The sequence below is a fragment of the Amyelois transitella genome, chromosome 7 (assembly GCF_032362555.1).
Source record: "Amyelois transitella isolate CPQ chromosome 7, ilAmyTran1.1, whole genome shotgun sequence".
Classification (NCBI taxonomy): domain Eukaryota; kingdom Metazoa; phylum Arthropoda; class Insecta; order Lepidoptera; family Pyralidae; genus Amyelois; species Amyelois transitella.
In genome coordinates, this window is record NC_083510.1 from 6,052,373 (window position 1) to 6,070,973 (window position 18,601).

Sequence of the window (18,601 nt, forward strand, 5' to 3'; positions counted from 1 at the left end):
ACTTATGCAGTTTTTAGTAGAATAGGTCATATTGTTGGTTGGGAAAAGAGAAGTTTTAACAAGTTGTGTAAACTTCTTGGTCGCAAAGCTTATATTACCTTGGTAACACATCTTTTCAAAAAGTATCACGGAGATTTTTTCACTCTGACTGACTGATTTTCATTTAGATAAAGGTTATAGTTTTCTTGGATAGGGTCATTGATGCCGCTTCAATCACGGATCACTAAACAAAACATTTTTCTAACTATTACCATTCTAACTTATCCAACAGTGACATCAACAAAATATATATCGCATTAAAGAACATTTCCCTTATATTCCAAAGTTATTTTAATTTATAAGAATTCCATACAAATATTCATATTTAATATTTGCAGAAAAACGTTTCTGTATCCATCGGCTAATTTTGAATCGGGAGGAGGAATTCCCTCGGGCATTCACGACGAAAAAGCCTACGAAAATAACTGGGATATGCGATCGATATCTGCCGGAATGCCTACAAACAAAAATATATTATACCTCACAGAGGCACCATTGGCATCTTGTGTAAAGCTAAAAGCTATCGCTAATGGAAGTAAATATTTGTACGTTCCATTTCATTATCATTCATTAGATATGTATATTTCTTGCGTTATATTAGCCATAACTCTCGACGAAATATACCATTAGATACTTTATGTTGTATTATCCAATCAATTTACTGTTTTATCAAATACCAATATCAATAAACATACGTCACTTTTGTTGAGTTTTTTAGTATTATAATTCTTTGGAAGATTATAAGATATAAATCAAAATTTTTATATTTTAACCGCAACCGTAGCTTATACTTATATTTTATTGTAGTTTTGCGTTTTATTTTAAAAGTGTCCAATAATCAAATCTTTGTAAAAAGTAGGAACAAATCGTCTTATGTTCTGATTATAACCGATTTCCAAATCGAAAGACGATTCGCTCAAACGCATTTTTATGGGTTGAATCATTAACGATAATCAAATTGATTCTAGTAATGATGTGAAGGGTTTTCGCAATTCAGCGGTTGCCTTAGAAGGTCGCACCCAGAACACGTACGAATCTCAAACGGTCGTCTATTTACGACGTAGAATAATAAAGCTAATGAATGTTTGGAGAGGAAAAGGAACTTTGAAGTTTCAAGTTTAGCTGAAGGCAACGGAGGCACTATGTTTGTATTTACTAACACGCGCTAAGGTACACTTGGTACTAATAAGCTAATGAGATTTTTAAATGTTTTAATCGATTTACAAGCATTTTGCCCAGGTTTTCGCTCTCGGGAATACTAGTAGCCTATGTTACCATGCTAATTGCCTATCGGTGCTTTTTGAGTTTATTGGTTACAAATAAAAATAAAAACTTCCATCTTAATAATATCAGAATTAATACATGGAATATTTAGTCGTATATATAGAGTTAGAGAAAATATCATCAAAAAACCCAAACGCCTCCGTTAACAGAGTCACGTAAGTCAGGTGGCAGTCGCTCACTGTAATTGCCTGACCTTCCCATTGAAATGTAAAATCGAAAAACTTTATCAAACAAGTTGAACTGAACTGACATTAGTTCTGGTACATTTTCACACGCAGTTACGCGATTTTCCAAGTTTTGTATGTTTGCATTTTCGCCATTTAAATTCGCAATGCTGTGAATTTCAAAGTGTTAGAAGAGCATATGAAAAGTCATTCGTTGATTTTTACTTGGAGTAAACAAAAATTTTCTTAAAAAAATAAGTGATATTAGTTAAATAAATAAATATAAATACGGGACAAATTACACAGATTGAGTTAGCCTCGAAGTAAGTTCGAGACTTGTGTTACGTGATACTAACTCAACGATACAATATATTATAATAAATACTTATATTGATAAACATCCAAGACCCAGGCCAATCAAAAAAAGTTCTTTTCTCATCATGCCCTGGCCGGGATTCGAACCCGGGACCTCTGGTGTCACAGTACATACTACCGCTGTGCCACAGAGGCCGTTACAAATTAAGGTTACTAACTCTGAAAATTTTCAGAAGAATTGTATTAAGGTAATGAAAAAATAAAAACAAAGTAACTGTTATATTGATATGTTTTTCAACAAAACACTTAAAGTGTGCGTATGAAGATATTCATGAAAATATCACTTTTTTTGTTACCAAGGAAGTCGTTGCACAATACATTTTCTTATCTTCATTTTTCGAACACGGTAGGTAAACATTTTTTCTGTTAGTCGAAGTTTGCTGAAGATTTATAAAGGTCAAAGTTATGAATTAAACTTTGACCTTTATAAAATCTTCAACTTGTATTTTATTTCTACACTGTTATATATCTCTTATTCTTTAGACATCCAGGCATAATACTGGTCTCCGACGTCCTTCATAACACTTCTTAAACCCATCAGGTTATATCAATCCTAAGGTATACTATTAAACGAGAAATATTTGCACATACATATATTTACACTAGGGTAATTGAGAACGGCTCTATTTCGTTGAAATCGGTATTAGAGTATTGAAGCACACTCAGGCTCCTCACGCGATCTTACTTGCTCTGTGGTTATGATCTATGTACGTAACACGATGTAATTAAACAAGATTAATGTTCCCGTTAGCATTCAGAGCCCTAATTTCGTATTCGCTCAGCTCAGCACTGGCCATAACTTCAACGTGATTGGAAAACAAGCTCGCAATAAATATTCGGATTTGTTTTGTTGTGGTTGTATAAATTGATTTTATCATCAATTAGAGCATTTGAGCAAACGGACTTTCGTTCTTCATTATTGATGTGGTAATAAATTATAAAAATTTGTTGTAGCGTCAGGTCTCTTTCAAAATTGTACATATTACTAGCTGTCCCGGTGGTTGGACCGATAAGTCCCTTCCTTTCATTTTAATTTTATTTACCCATATCTTTACGTTCTTCATTCAAGGGTAGCACCATTTAGGTAGTGCCATCGAGGTACCTCGTACTAAAACATAATGCGGAAGGCCTCTTTGGTTAGCGACTGACTGACCGCATGAGCGCTAGTGTGTTGTTTTTTGTTATAAATAATAAAAATATTATGTCAAAATCTCTTATGTCGGAATCTTCCGATTTTTTCTCCTCTCCGTTCTTTTCATTGATCTTCGACTGGAACTGTTATTTTATAAGTTTTCTTTAGTCGCTATTCATATACTACTTTGATTTGTGAAGTGTAAATATAAACAATTGGTGTAATCAGTGTTATTCAAGGACTTTATAATAGCCGGCCGGCAGAACTTAGAAGCCTTCCAGAGCCCTGGTCAGCCTCACTGGAATTCTTCTGCATGGTGGATGTTGGTGAGTACCTTTAATCTGCCTAGTTATACGGTCTTGTAATATGAGATTATTCAAGGCTAGACGCCTTGAATAATCTCATATTTTTCCTCCATTCTCTTCTCTCATACTTCTTTTTTTTCGGTTACGCTCCCCGCAGGATAGGTCCTATTTACACGGGCCATCCACCCAAATGTTGTTTTGCCATACAAATAATTTTTAAGTACTTTCTACTTAAAAACAAATGTTAAGGGTTGACAACCCTTATAACTAAGTGGTTAAATAGAATGTTGGCCGTTCTACTTAATATGCTCACAAAATTTTATGAGAATCGGTCAAGCCGTTTCGAAGGAGTACGGGAACGAACATTGTGGCATGAGAATTTTATATATAAGATGAAATTTCTTCTTTCAACAATTTAAAATCTGTCCTTAGAAATAAATATTAAACCGAAAAACCAAGGAAACGTATGAGAGCATAAAAATTATGATACATAATTATTTCTTTGTCTATTTATATCTTAACAGAGACATCGATGGAATACTAATACCAAGAAGAGCCGCTCTTTACTTAAATATTTGTTTCTGAAGTACGCCCTTTAGTAACAAATATAATAAGCAGAGTTCTCGTTTTCACAAAAATGGTTTCTGTGTGAATATTTAATATTAGTCGCTTCCGGACAAAGCAATTGAATTCTACATCTTCATACTAACTAAAACAAAATAGCTTATTTTGTACCTACTTACTCGCCAGCTCGATAAAATGAAGCTTATCAATTGCCTTTTGAGATAAAATCGATGTTTTAAAGTAAGAATTAATTATAATTGAACAAGATAAAACAAATTTGATGATTTTAACTTTGAAATCAAAATTCAATAATCTTTGTCCTTTATAAACAACTCAAGTTGTGAAAGTTTAAATCTACACAATTATTTCCTATTATTTGTTACCGATTTTCTAGGTGAACTTAAAGGACAATGCTTTGTGAAGCAGATATTTAATTTTGTTATTTAAATACTTACTTATTTATGAAGTTCAAACTAATTTGAAGTTTAAACAAATATTAGTAGTTATTATGTTTCACACCCACATTTTTAAATGATTTTCCGTCAGGCTGACAAAATTATTATAATATCTTAACAAAAAAAAAAAAGAATTCTGTTACCAATAATGTTTTTAACCAATAAAGTTTAGTTGGTGAAAATAATAATACAAGTACGCCGGGATATACGACACAAACATTCACTCGCTTGCCTCTTTCTCGTCCCAAACATTTGTTTAATTTTTATGCAATTTCTTAACAAAAACAGTAGACAGTAGAAGACAGCTTTCATTTGATATTTCATTCTATAGTGCACCTTAGTATTCCTTTTTTAGAATCATTACACTTATGAAAACACCTTTGGTATATTATTTTCTTTTAAAATTAGCATTAAATCCAGCCGTCTTGGCTATCGTAGAGGTTCGCACTTTTGAAATGCGATATGTGCGGATTATATAACTACGCGCAGCAAAAGCTTATTGGGTATATATAATATTTAAAAAAAGCATCTTATTATACCTTATACTGAAGATCAAAATAACAGAGGCGAGGAAATACATCGCGAGGAAACCTGCATATTCAGGCTGTGTGGATTCATTCATTCATGATTCAATTCAGGTTCAGGTTTCCCAGCAAAAAGTTTCGGAGGTCAAACGGAAGTTGCTTGGTGTAAAAACCTGACTCACCCAATCCGGGAACCATAGTCAAGGGCGTTCTCCGGGCTCCTTTCCAGAGAGGTGCGGATGTAACCGGAACTAACTCCAGGACGAAGAAAAAGGTGTTCAGAAGTGGTGGGGATTGTATGCCAGAGGCCATCCGTAGAGCTCAAATGGCAAAATCCGTTAAATACATACACAATACAACATGATGAAATGACAAATATCTGAGGTATATCTAGCCAGCCTGTTATTGTTCAATATTTAAGGAAATATAAACGATATTCTATTTATGGAAACAGCACTGTGTGAATTTATGTTAAGAATATATAATTTAAAATGAACTCATTTCTGTGTGCCCTTACCTGGATTGATGATCGCTCAAATAACCCTGATCGCGGTCTCGTACTCGATCCCTTTAACAAATATAAATTCATTTAAATTCTGCACACTTAAATTTTTCATTGAAAAAACGTTTTACTTTTTATGAAGAGATCAACTGATAAATCTCATTGGTTTCGATGGAATGCAACTGGCGGCTGAGGCGGCCAATGGCGGATTAGGTGAAGCAAAGAAGTATTTTATTTATAACGAACGAACGAAACGACAACGAAACAACAGCTGCATTCTCTCTTTTATCATATCTATGGAACTCGACGGAAATGTGTAGTAAGTACGTACCTATATCTAAATTTTAGAATAAACCAGTCGTGTCGTTACAGCCAATTACCGTATCCTTACACTTTACATAAATGTAGTTTATTATATGGTTAAACTTTCTTCATTATCTCAAATTTCGAGGGTCTCCTAAAGGACGTCTGTGCTCTTGGTGGTTTCATTAAACACAAAAGTTTCTTTTACTGTTTTTGTTTAAAAAGTATTAAGCCAATTAAAGAGTTCCGTAGCTAAATAGCAAAATTATTACAATAAGTATATAAGGATCACTCTGATTAAAAACATAGTTGTAATAACTTAAATTGGAATTCTTTTATAAAATTTAATAAAAATATTTCAGAAGTTATTATTTTTATTAAAATATACAAATCACATTCGTAGCCTAATATCAACCTTGGGATAAAAAGAGCAGCTAGCAATTTACTGGTCACCTGCTATAGCAAGATTCCCGACATAGACGCGCCGGGTAGCCAAAAGGTATCGTTGTGGAATGCCTTGCGATCCCATGATGTCTTCAAAATAGCAAGCATTCCGCGCGGAGGGCTTTTAGTAGTACCTACTGGTACATTAGGTGCTTGGAGTCCCATACTCTCCCGGGCAGAGACCCGGGGGTCATCCGTAAAAAGGATTTTTCCCTTCGATAAAAAATGTATATATAAATCACATAGTAAATATATACGAACCTGGTATTATGATCGCTCAAATAACCACGTTCTCTTTCCCGTTCCCTTTCCCGCTCCCGCATCAACTCATTGCGATCACTAGAACAAAACAATGCTCATTAACTTAAAAGTAGACATCTATTATCCTTATCCAAAATATGTAATCAAATTACTGAATTTTCGGAAATTTTCACGGGAGCCCAAAGTAACAATACTAAATAAGTTTAAAATTATTCTACATTACTATGAATTCTCAATTTCTGACAAAATTTTAATATATCATTCAAGTGCACTTTTAAATAAATAATTTGGGTTAAACTCTCATATGAAGAGTTCCGTTCCATCATCGTTTGTTATAAAACCTGTTTTAAAACATTACCTGTATAATAAAATTAAACAAAAATTGCTTAAAAAAATATGTTTGTTAGAAGAGTTTAGAAAAATGATAATTAAAAGTTTTATAAAAGGATTGTTTTGAGTGCTATATTTTTAATTCTCATCCATACAACTATGTGTAATTTTTAACTACAGTTTTATAAAGTGATTTCTATAATTACAAACCTGTAGTATCCATCTCGATCAGATCTAGCACTATGCTGCCTTTCGACGCCAAGACGGTGTGGAAGAGGCAAAGTGGAAGAACGGCTCCCACCACCAGAGCATTGGGACGCAGGACCTGCCATAAAATATCATTTTATGTGTGCACTCAAAAACCATGCAATAATAAATATTTCATAAAACTTATATGTATTTATAATCTCCTAGTAAATGATGCACTCATATTGTGATACATTCAGTAGCTTATAAAGCAACCAACTTAAAGCCTTTCTAAATGATAAAGATTCAGTATCTATGCTACGGTGCGTGAAAGAAAGGAAAAATGATTTGGATCTGCCGAGGTTTTCCAATAAATTTATTAAACGAATTATATTGACTATAAGATAAATTATTATTTTTCAGTAAGATTTTGCTACCATGTATCAATTTTTATGTTTCATATTTTGTTATACAGTAGTTACATATAATAATTTAAAGGTGTTGGTCAAAATTAACTCTTTTGCAAACGTATGTATTTCATGTTTTCTTTTTTGGTATAAAAAGCGATTAACTAATTTGGTATCGATTTGAGGTAGGTATTAAGCTTTAAGGTTCATCCGTCACCACTCCTTTAGTCCAGTTTAGATAGATTTACAGTTTAGTAAAAAGAAAATGAAGCTTCCGCGTCCTACCGATTCTTATCTTTATTACTGAAAACTATGAAAAACTAAATAATTTTTTTTAATAGAAAAAACAATTTTTTTTAATAGAAAGGCAATTTTTACACCAGTATGCATTTTATAAATGCTTCAAGTACCTAGGTGTTCCGTTCTTGTGGCGCAATTAGTTTTATATAAGTTAGTAATTAATTAATCAATTTAGTGTGATTTATGCACAATGCTAAAAAATTATCAGCCTTTAGGCAATATAAACTTTTTCCTCCTGCCGTTAAGTAGCGATTAATTCGTCATCTGTCTGGGGAGGAGCTCGGGGTGCGTCTTGCACAACCACGATCTTGGATTGGGTGAGTCAGATTTTTACACGAAGCAAAAAACCTTTTCAAGGAAACCCTAACTGATAATGGATCATGGTTACACAATCAGTTGCCAGGATGTTCAGGTTTCGTCACGTTGTTTTTCCCTCACCATAAGAGCATCAGTTTGCACTCGAATATATGTACATAATTCAGAAAAGAGTCATTGATACATGGACGAGGTAGGATTTGAACCTGTCCCCCACACGCATAACTTGCGCATTTTAACCGGGCGCCTTAAACCCTTCGACCACCGGACACTCTACTATAGTAGAATACTATATCGTATGTTTGTACAAAACCCAGAGTAAAGATAATTCGTCGTATTTCACTTTTTTCATGATTTGAAAAAGTGGGATACAACATTTTAATAATAAGTATTTATTATAGAATAAAGCATCGTTGAGTTAATATTTCGCAACAAGTCTCGAACTAACTTCGAGGCTAACTCAATTTGTGTAATTTGTCCAGTATATATTTATTAATTATTTATTTTGATAATAACTAGATGCTCAAAAGATCTGTGCGAATGTTGATGTTGATCTAACTGAGTTGATGTGACTGATACGTATTATTAAAAATATTTTTAGTTGTGTTAGGTATAATTACTTGATAAATAGCACTATTATGGCGATGATGATTCTCTAAATCCTTTAGAATAGAATAAATTTATTTTTAAAATTGGAATTAATGTATCACTTATTGTCGTCACATCATTTAAATGTTCACACAAAGGTTCTCTGCTTAACCCAATGGTAGACTGTTAGATAATGCTATTAGCATTAAGTAAGCCTATTGTACTTTACAAATTGTAAAGTACAATAGGCTTACTTGTTGTTACAATAAAGAATACATAAATAAATCTAATTATAACTACTACCGCTTCCAAAGCGCAAGTGTAGAAGAAGTAGCGGAACAAACTACACTGCAGCATTTCCACTGGACGTCAATTTACAAATATAGATGTGTTAAATCTAAATCGTGGACGAATGCACATTGTCTACATTAAGAAATATGAATAAATATTAAACTAATAATTTCAATACACTGTACAAATTATGTCAACACCGTATTAAATATACATAACAATAAACTATTATAAAGGTATTAGAATAGGTAATAGAAGGGATATATTCATATCATGTACTACACTACGGATGAAATATAATTAATCATAATTTACATATGTTAGTTTGTCTATCCTCGTTAACTTCCGAGTATTGATAATATGAGTAAAAGTATGATTTCATGGCAATTTTATTACTTTTTATAGTAAGAAGGTCTATTTATAATCTTTTTATTAAAATTTATATAGTTAATTTGTTGCTTGAATTTCAGATAATAATATTAATAATTTGAAGAATGTATGTTTCGTATTAAAACTATCTACATAATTTTGTCGTTGGTTGGGAATACTTTTATTAAAGATATAATAATGATAGGTTTCATTCTTTTTAATTCATTACAATTTAAACCGATATATATTTTGATTGCAATTAAATAACTTTAAGTTTTAATAAACAAGTTAAGTGTTTATTTTCAAGGTTTTTTTCTGGCAGGTCTCATGAAGCTTTAAAATAAATGTACGTACTTAAAGTATGACAGCGCATAGTTAAATAAATTATGATCAATGTGAGAATGTAAGTAATGTATTAATTTCATGCTTTGTTTGTGTGAAGAACTAAAATAAGTTTTACTCACCAAACCAATAAGGACATGACATGACCCTTACAACAATGTACCAATAGAGGCTGTAGTATCAGTGACATAGCCTCGCAGTACCATGATATTTCAATGCATTACACATACACTTTACAAACATTTGCAAAATATAACAGAAAAACAAAAAGAAAGAACACAGAGGTTTTGCCTCTAAGAAGAGTTAGTACTAGGAGTCAATGTAATTGATCCAATGTAATGACATTACAATAATAAATAACAGATGTTTTCACCTCTGGCCCTTATTGCAGCCTCCTTAAGGTTTCTCAAAGAGTGTAGAATGGATTCTTGGGTCGGTCCTCAACAAAAAAACAAGAAATGGGTTCAAGTATATATGTATCAAAATTCCTAGCTAACAATTTGTGCGTATGCGTATTATGTGTTGAAACAAAGAAATATCTCAAAGTATTATTGTAAATGAAAACTATTAGTACAGCGTATTAATTAATCATTAGATAAAAAGATCGCATTGAATAGCAAGTATGCTGAATTGTTTCGATTACTGCAAGCTAGCTATCTAAATTTATATCAAAATTGTTTGAAGCCCAAAATTTGGAAAAATGTAATGGAATACTTACGACGACGCGGTGGATAGGGACTTCGTTGATTAGATGGCGGCAAGTTGTCGTTGTATTCTACAAGCAAATAAAACGTTAGTTATTCAAAATTTAAATGTTTCAACGGTTATAATTACCAGTCATATTTGATCAAAGTACCAGTCAGATTAGTCCAAGAAATAGAGGTAAGTACTTTCATAAATGCAGAGAAAGCTGAAAATTTTCATGAATGTGGGACGTTTCACAGAATTTTTTACAATGTATAAATTTACAAAACTAGATTTTTTCAAAATGGTTAATTTTGATTTAAAAATACAGTTTATTCGAGGAAAAATATTTTAATTGTTCCCACAAACATGTTTGTCACACGATTCCTGAAGCTTGAGAACAGGAACATTTTAATTTCCTCCTAAAGATATCATAAGAGGCGACCAAGGGGTTTTCACTTTTGTATTGTTAAACACCTACGGTTGTGATTGATATCTATTATGATGTCGTTAACATACGACTTTTTAGTTAGTTTTGATTTAGTCCTCAGGGTTACAGATGTCAAACGGGAGTCACTATGATCACGAACCCTGTGGAAACTCACCTCCAGGGAGAGTATAGGTATATTAGTCATGATTGAGCAAAGCGCAGGCTGCTGGGAAGGCAAGTCGTTTTATTTATTATCTTAGCAATGCATATAAAATCTACGTACCTAGATCCTCCATGCTTTGACTAAGCAAAGCCTCAAAGGTGTGAAGGCTGTAGCTCTCCGCATCCATGCCTTTAGCCAGCGTGTTCCTTAGATGCATTTCATATTCGAGCAGAAGTCTCGAGGTTGGTGACCCCGGTGCGGGAGTGGCGCTAGACTGCGAAGCTTGTCGAGACAAGCATGGCTTCTGGCGAAGAGGATTTTTTTTTAGATTATTCGTGCAAAATTAATTGGGTGCCCTATGCTTTCCGGCATTTTAGTATAGGAACACTCGATCTCTATACCATGGAAGTCTAAAAAGAAGACTAAGGGAATTAGTACTTACATCTAGTGCAAGCCAAATACCTTAACCTTCTGAAATTCTATACCACATTCACTTGAATCTCGTCTAAGCACTCCAAACTTATTTTTCCCTGCCTTAAAACCGCCTGACATCTTGGAATTTCTTAATGTTTCATACATATCTATACACATATCTATCATACCTATCTTTTTAAATATTCCCAAAATCTCTGTCAAAATCCATTATTTTAATTCTGCATTGTGAAAATCACTGTCAAACGCTACACCACGAGCCTCGGGCGCGTTTCCGAAAATTTAGATTTAACTTCTGCTACTACTGCTTCTTCATTTTTATTTCAAGGGAACATTAACGGTAATTTTAGTAAATAAGATGTATTGCACACCACTAGCTCTGATAAGATATTATGTAGAAGTTGCTGAGTAAGATATAGTGGCCGTGTGGTACCCGGCACTTTAAAATAGGACTATTTTATCTCCCCAACAATGGATGTCCCAAAATGAAAAGTACATTAATCTAGCAGAAACCTTCATGCTGCTCTGGTATTGAAGATAAACATACTCTGTACCTGCTTCTTCTTTTTCCGTGAAGATTGTAAAAATCAATCAAGGAAAAGGCTAACAACGAATTTTTCAGACAAAAAAGGTTAGCCATCTGTCACTATCTCAATTTAATCATTGAACCCTCCAGCCGAAAGTGGCTTTTCAGTTTTTTGAGACTGTTGGTTCTGTTTGCCTTGTGAGGCAGAAAGTCGTGATATATGTACGTAGCTCTCTTATTGTTATCATTACCCCGTGATGATGCTGCCTCCCATCTCGTCGCTGACAGGGTTCCTGGTCGGAGTTCCCGTTAGATGAGGATGGCGTGGTCGCGTAACATTGGTTGTCGAACATCACATTATCTGATGGAGGGGAGAGGTCACGTTCTCCGCCGCCCAACTCTAAGTACAAGCCTCGACCAGGATAGCCGCTTGGTGCTGCCCCCACTCCTACTCCTCGACTGTAACAGAAAAAAAGTAAATTACAAACTTGATCTGTAGAAAAGAACGGCAGTATCTGGTGGTTACCACCAACGGGTGGTCGTCTTGGAGCGAAAAGCTAGTAACTAAACGATTTAAAGACAAGTAGAAATTTGATAAAATGGGAATTAAATACTTAAAAATACTTTAACAGAAGATATTTTCATATGTAGGCACTTTTCTATGACAAGATACTAATTATAAATTCAAAAGTAAGTTTATTCGTTACCATTTCACAGTTAAATTACTAAACCGATTTTGATTTAAGTTGAAGATAGTAACGCTCTTTAACATTATCTTTATTTAAAATAGCAAGCAAATAAATATTCTATTCTATTCTATTCTAGACACAGACAAGCGTCTGTTACCTTAACCCTCAATTTCATAATTCTTTAAATATTCAGATCGTTAATTAACATTATTTACTTAAATTTCTTGTTACAAACATTGAGAAATAAAAGCATGTATATTGTATACTCATACGGTCGAAAAAATAAACCCAGATACTTCTAAACTAAATAAAATCATAAACCAAATTAAGTACAAACCTGTGTACCAGTTTTATTTTCTACTATAATAATATATTAGGCGTCATCTTTATGTAATATATAAAAAACGGCATAAATGACTTTTTTAGCATTTAGCTACTATTTTTCTCACTTTTTTTATTAGGGGCCAGCTCCTTTGAATTAGCGACAAAGCAACAGTTTTATGAGCGTAACCTACCTACCGGTTAATTTCACAATATGTCTGGGGAAAAACAGGAGTGTTTTCCCCTATACTTTTGTAAGAATATAGTTAATTGTCGCCGGCTACTTTTTCTAGTATTTTGGGAAAATCTCGAATTTTCGTTTATCGGGTGGACTGCAATAAAAATGCTAGTAAATAAGCGTACCGTTGCGAGCTCTGTCGACTATTATTGTTGACGACGTGTGAGTAGTGTCCATGGTGCATGTGCTGCGGGTGGCGGTGCCCGTGGGAGCCGCAGGACGGCGGGCAAGGAGCCGCGCCTCCGTACCGGCGGCGACCCATCTCTGGTGATGTCACAGGACTCTCGGTTGAAGGCATAGGCTTTAGCATGCGCTTGAGCGTGCTGGAGTCTGGAAATGTTGGATTTAAAATTAAATTCCATTCTATTAAGTTCCATTTCTGCATTGATGTGCATGCATAAATATACTCGTAGTAATCAGCAATTGCCACAGGAGCAAAGCTCTGGATAGTCTAAAAATCTGGTAAATATATCTAAGTGGGCATCGTGAATGGCACATTTACTTTCGCATAGCTCAATCCAATATAAAGATCTCCCTAAAATTTTATTTTTAAATAATATAAGTAGAGATTTTTTAAATCTCCTCGAAGATGGAATTACTTCAAATTAATTTAATTCAAATAAAGTTGAAAAATTTACAATTGTGGTTTTTTGTAATACAAGAACCAAATAGAACTGAAATAGGAAGGAAATTGGCATTTTATTTACAGACATGGTTAAAAACTGCACGCGAAATATGACATCTTACGTAGAAAGTGATACTTCTTTCGTCTCCCGTGGGTAAAATACCCCCAAGGTAACAACGTTACTTTCTTACCCATATTCATATCCTCGGTACTCTTAGATTTGGTGCGCCGTGAGCCGGAGGTGTTGTTATTGATGACGTTGTGGTGATGTGCCGAGTGCCGGTCAGATTCACGGCCCTGGAAGAAAAAGCAATATTTTAATTATATTTCTGTCACACAATATTTTAAAATCATTATAAGATCATTGTGATTGAATCAGATACAGATGTAAAATTGAAACTTTTTTATTGATTTACTTGCAATGTTACCAATATCCGAAAATATTAAAAAAAAATTGATATTACAATTTGTTAAACTATTTAATCAAATCCTCCTCGGCTTCCTAGGAAGAAGGATATAATCAAAAATATCACCACTTTTATTTTGGTACATCAGTTAATTAATGCATGTTTTTGAAATTTTATCGTTCTATGTCGTCGTATATCTCTTCGTATTCTGAATTAAAGTTACTTACGGATTCATTTCCATCCCCATAGTCAACACTCTTCGGCATGTGCTGCAGATGCTCCTTCCCGGGCCGGGTGGAAGTGGCCGACGATTTTGATGACGTCAGAGTTCCACCGGCCTGCACGCCTTCAGATTTCAGGTCTTGGCCATGCTGATTTGTGGATCCAGGGCCTGTCTGTTGCCCTTCTTCTGTCGCCTGTATCGAATAAATAATTTTTAAGTAATGGTTTCTTCAATTATTTATCAATTTTAATTTTATGATAAAATATATATATTTATTTCAAAAAAAAGGACAAATATTTCAAAAGAACAATGTTTAAATTTTTCGTAGCGTGCGGCGTAGACCGATAAAAGTTAATTTTCAGCATAAGTAGTATTACAGGATTTCGAATAAAGAAAATAAAAAAAAAAAAACATTGTTTAACATCAATGACTTCCTCACTAGGCAAGCCTGTGTCGAGGAAATCAAAATTAACAATAATTAAGAGAGACAAACAGTAAAGTTTACCCAGCCAGATAAATTAAGTAATTATTGATGATTACACTTTAAAAGTTTTGCTTAAAAAAAAAAAAAAATAATAAAACAGTAGTCTTATAATTTAAGAATTTGTTAACTAGGTATAAAATTTCTTCCGTTTCATCATAATTTAATGTAGATAACCAATTACAAATCTGTCTATGTGCTTGGGATACAGTTGTTCTTTTAATATCACAAAATCTGGCGACATAGTTGTAAATATGAATTTTTATAAAGCCACCTAACCTTTGTGCAAATCTTGACGTAACTATGGGAGTCGGAATCCTAAAAACTCTTCGAGATACAAGAAATTCGTAGTTGTCCACGGAAAGGACAGATTTATGGGTCGACACCGAAATTCTAAGTATATAAAGTTGGCGCACTGTAAGAACTCCGGCCTCTCTGTAAAGATCTTCCGTCGGATATCTTCTACGTTTACAGAGCATTGTCTTCAGCACTGAACGCTGCGCTCTTTCTGCTCGGAGAATGAAAGTTTTGCCCGCACTTCCCCAACAGGAAATGCAGTAGATAATTATAGATTGACAAAGCGCGTAGTACACAGCCTTCAGTGTGTCAGTACAAGCAGAGGTTCTCAGATTACGCATTATACTAATTACTTTCCTTATTCGGCCCGAGAGAGTCTCAATATGATTTTTAAAATTAAGGTTTTCATCAACTTGAACACCTAGGTATTTGAGATGATTGACATGCTTCAATGTATCACACAAACAAGGCTTCACATTGCATGAATTCTTATGGATTTGAATTTTCATTCCCGGGACAGGCTTAGTTGCGGCGGTTTTATGAAAACACAAGTACATTGTTTTATTCGTGTTCAATGTAAGTAAATTATCTTGAAGCCATTTCGATACCATGCCCATACCAATCTCGGCAGTAGAGTGAACTTCAGTCCATGAAGTACCATGGAATATTATTGCAGTATCATCAGCGTAACACAAGACTTCAGAATTTGGGATTGCTACTTCAAGTATGTCGTTGACGTACAGAAGGAATAGAGTTGGACCGAGAATACTCCCTTGTGGTACACCGAATCTTACCGGCAAAGTTTTACTCGAAACTGGGCCAATTTTCACACACTGTTGCCTATTCGTCAGGTAACTTTGAAACCAATTTAGGGTGATACCACGAATACCCATCTTCTCAAGCTTCCTCAGAAGGATAGGCACGGACACAGTATCGAAAGCTTTAGTGAGATCTATAAACATGCCGATACATTTTAGATTTTCGTCCAGATGTGAGGCTACAGTAGATCTTTGTACGGTCACCTTAAAATTAGTATTATAAAGTCGAAAGCGCAAGCTTCAAGTTCAAAAACAAATGATTTACGTTAAGCATATTTTTAACAATCGTGAGAACCTCGCCTGACCTAGTTTTCTTATATAGATGTTGTGATTCTTATGATGATTTCATGCACCAAACATAACATAATACTGTTATCCACCCAATCACATAACGAGATCGATTATTGTCTAGTATAAGGCCCTATATCATAATGTTATGTTAAAAGTTTTCCTTTTTTCCACAAAGAACCTACATTAGGTCCATGGGTTCCAACAGAAGCTGTGACGGTCTTCGGAGCGGTGGAAGTGTTGGTGGTCATCGTGGAAGTTTCCTGTGACTTCGGCGGCCTTGTAGGAGGCTGCGAATCTGATTGACGAGCAGCCGCTAAAAGTAAATTAAAGATAATTACAAAATTAATATATTATATTCAAATGTTGACATTTCACAAAAAAAATGAATTTAAGTTCCAATTATCATTATAAAGTTGTTTTAAAAAACAACAATATTGCCGATAATCTTAGCTGAGATTTGCATTCTGATTTGGTAGTAGGAATCACGAAGCTGATTTATAAATAAACAGTTAAATGAATAGAATTTGTTAAATCGACTCCAAGATAACATTTATATAGTTTAGGTGATTTCGTCCATATTTAACACATTCCCCGTTCACAAATTAAAGAAATATTAACATTTAATAATACTTTAGATATAATTCATAGGATATCTTTTGATCTATATTAAGCTTTATTAATCTATTCTCAATAGGATATTAACATAATAAGAATGTCTAGTCCATTATATTTTCCTTAATATAATTCAGCATTTTAAGAGTCGTTTTCCAAGTATTGCTAATGCGATGAAGCTTCAAATAAACAGTTATTCTAAAACCTAAGTAGCCAGATCTAATGAAATATGCATGTTGCTGTTAAACGTATCTTACGTAAGTATATTCAGTGTTATGAACGCGGAGTACGCTTCAATGCGATTTACATAATTTTTCATAAATAGCCATTAGGTAGTTACATTCAGTACATTAGGTAGTTTAAATATAAATCATAAGCACCTTGCCCACAAGTTGAAATAAAACTCCTTTTAATTTTTTTTTATTAAATCTCTAATCGAATAGTACCTATAAATTAAACCCAATTCATGCGAGCTTTTTTATGTCATAAACGAAGTAGAAAAGTTAGCTTAACGGTTTGATAAGCTAATGATAAAAAGGAGCTCACGCTTAGGCGGCGCCTGGTGGGCTGGTTGTGAGTTGGCGACATTGTCGTAAAGCGAGGTCGATGAGGTGGCAGCGGCGACTTTGTCCGTCCGGTTAGCAGTGCCGCTCGCGCCCGCCTCGGTCTCAATTGCGCGGGTCGTGGTACGCGGCAGAGTCGACGAGCCTGATGCAGTTTAGTGTCATAATAGCCTTATTTTTTAAATGCTCGATAAAGGTACGTCTCAATTTTTATGCCAGTATCAGTTTTTTACTTATACAGAGTTCTTGTCTAAGGCAATTAATATTTCTTTTACTTCTAGCACCTACAATACTTTCTAATCATGTCGATGTTTAAAATAATAAAGCTATAGAAAAATTGGCGTTAAAGCAGTATCACCTTCACTAAATGATATTGTAAGTATAATCTACGCGTATGTTTAAAGTGATATAAGAACTTACGATATCGGGGATCCTGGGCCCGCAGCCTTGCATATTGCTCTTGTGTCATACAAGTGCATTGTGGCTCTCGTCCGTAAGTCAAACTGCGAAAAACAAAAATGACATTAGTTGAAGATGATTTGATTTTTATGGAGCACTCAATCTGTTTCCCATAAATGTTAAATGGTGACAAACAAGAATTAGCACTTTCATAAGTACCTATAGCATTTTGCGCAGTATACCCTCTACAATTATGATCCCATCTGAAAAAGGTTCCCCGGCTTAAATAGGAGCACGGGTGGTAGGTACATGCAAGTAACCTTTACATGGATCGCTGCCATAGATAGACCCCAGGTTCCTCTAAAGGGAGGTCGAAACCGAAACATAAGCCAGGAGGATGAAGACCATAAAATAGATACTAGCTGATAAAGGTACAAGCTGTAAACTGCAGCTCCGCCCTCGTTAAGCTTATATTCAGTATTTTCAATTGAATATTTTCCGTAGGAACAAAATAGCCTTTGTTAGAGATAAAGGTCTGTTCTATTAATGAGTAACGGTTCAGAAGTTTTAAATATTTCATCTTTCTAATATCAGTATGTATTACCTTGAGCGATTAGGGCTGGCAGGAGTAGAAAGCGGTTTCCTCTTGGCTTTGAACTTCTGCTTGTTGCCTGGTGGCTCCAACTTCAGGCTGTAGCTCGAAGATGCCTTACGTGAGAATTTGAATGATGGTGACTAAAATCATAGAATATTTTTATGAATCGGTTAACCGAAAATTACGGATTCATGATCTTAAAATGTAATTCGTGGAAGAAAGTTAAGTAATGTACCTCGAATATGTCTTACGTGATAATTTAAATGATGATGACTACAGTTATAGAATACTATTATGAATCGGTTAATCCAGAAAAATGGAATTAAG

At 34.3% G+C, this 18,601-nt stretch overlaps 1 protein-coding gene across 1 annotated transcript in view; it reads right to left on the reverse strand.

The window, feature by feature from the left end:
• The window catches only part of LOC106131694 (protein still life, isoform SIF type 1), a 94,029-nt gene that overhangs the window by 64,771 nt on the left and 10,657 nt on the right, over positions 1–18,601 (reverse strand). The window contains exons 6-19 of the mRNA XM_060945207.1: positions 18,284–18,414; positions 17,701–17,783; positions 17,264–17,425; positions 16,288–16,418; positions 14,223–14,411; positions 13,780–13,885; positions 13,089–13,293; positions 11,967–12,174; positions 10,878–11,058; positions 10,199–10,255; positions 9,854–9,919; positions 6,893–7,007; positions 6,353–6,430; positions 5,360–5,410 (exon numbers count right to left, since the gene is read on the reverse strand). Coding sequence (XP_060801190.1) covers positions 5,360–5,410; positions 6,353–6,430; positions 6,893–7,007; positions 9,854–9,919; positions 10,199–10,255; positions 10,878–11,058; positions 11,967–12,174; positions 13,089–13,293; positions 13,780–13,885; positions 14,223–14,411; positions 16,288–16,418; positions 17,264–17,425; positions 17,701–17,783; positions 18,284–18,414 — 1,763 coding nt within the window. The remainder of the gene's footprint in view (positions 1–5,359; positions 5,411–6,352; positions 6,431–6,892; positions 7,008–9,853; positions 9,920–10,198; positions 10,256–10,877; positions 11,059–11,966; positions 12,175–13,088; positions 13,294–13,779; positions 13,886–14,222; positions 14,412–16,287; positions 16,419–17,263; positions 17,426–17,700; positions 17,784–18,283; positions 18,415–18,601) is intronic.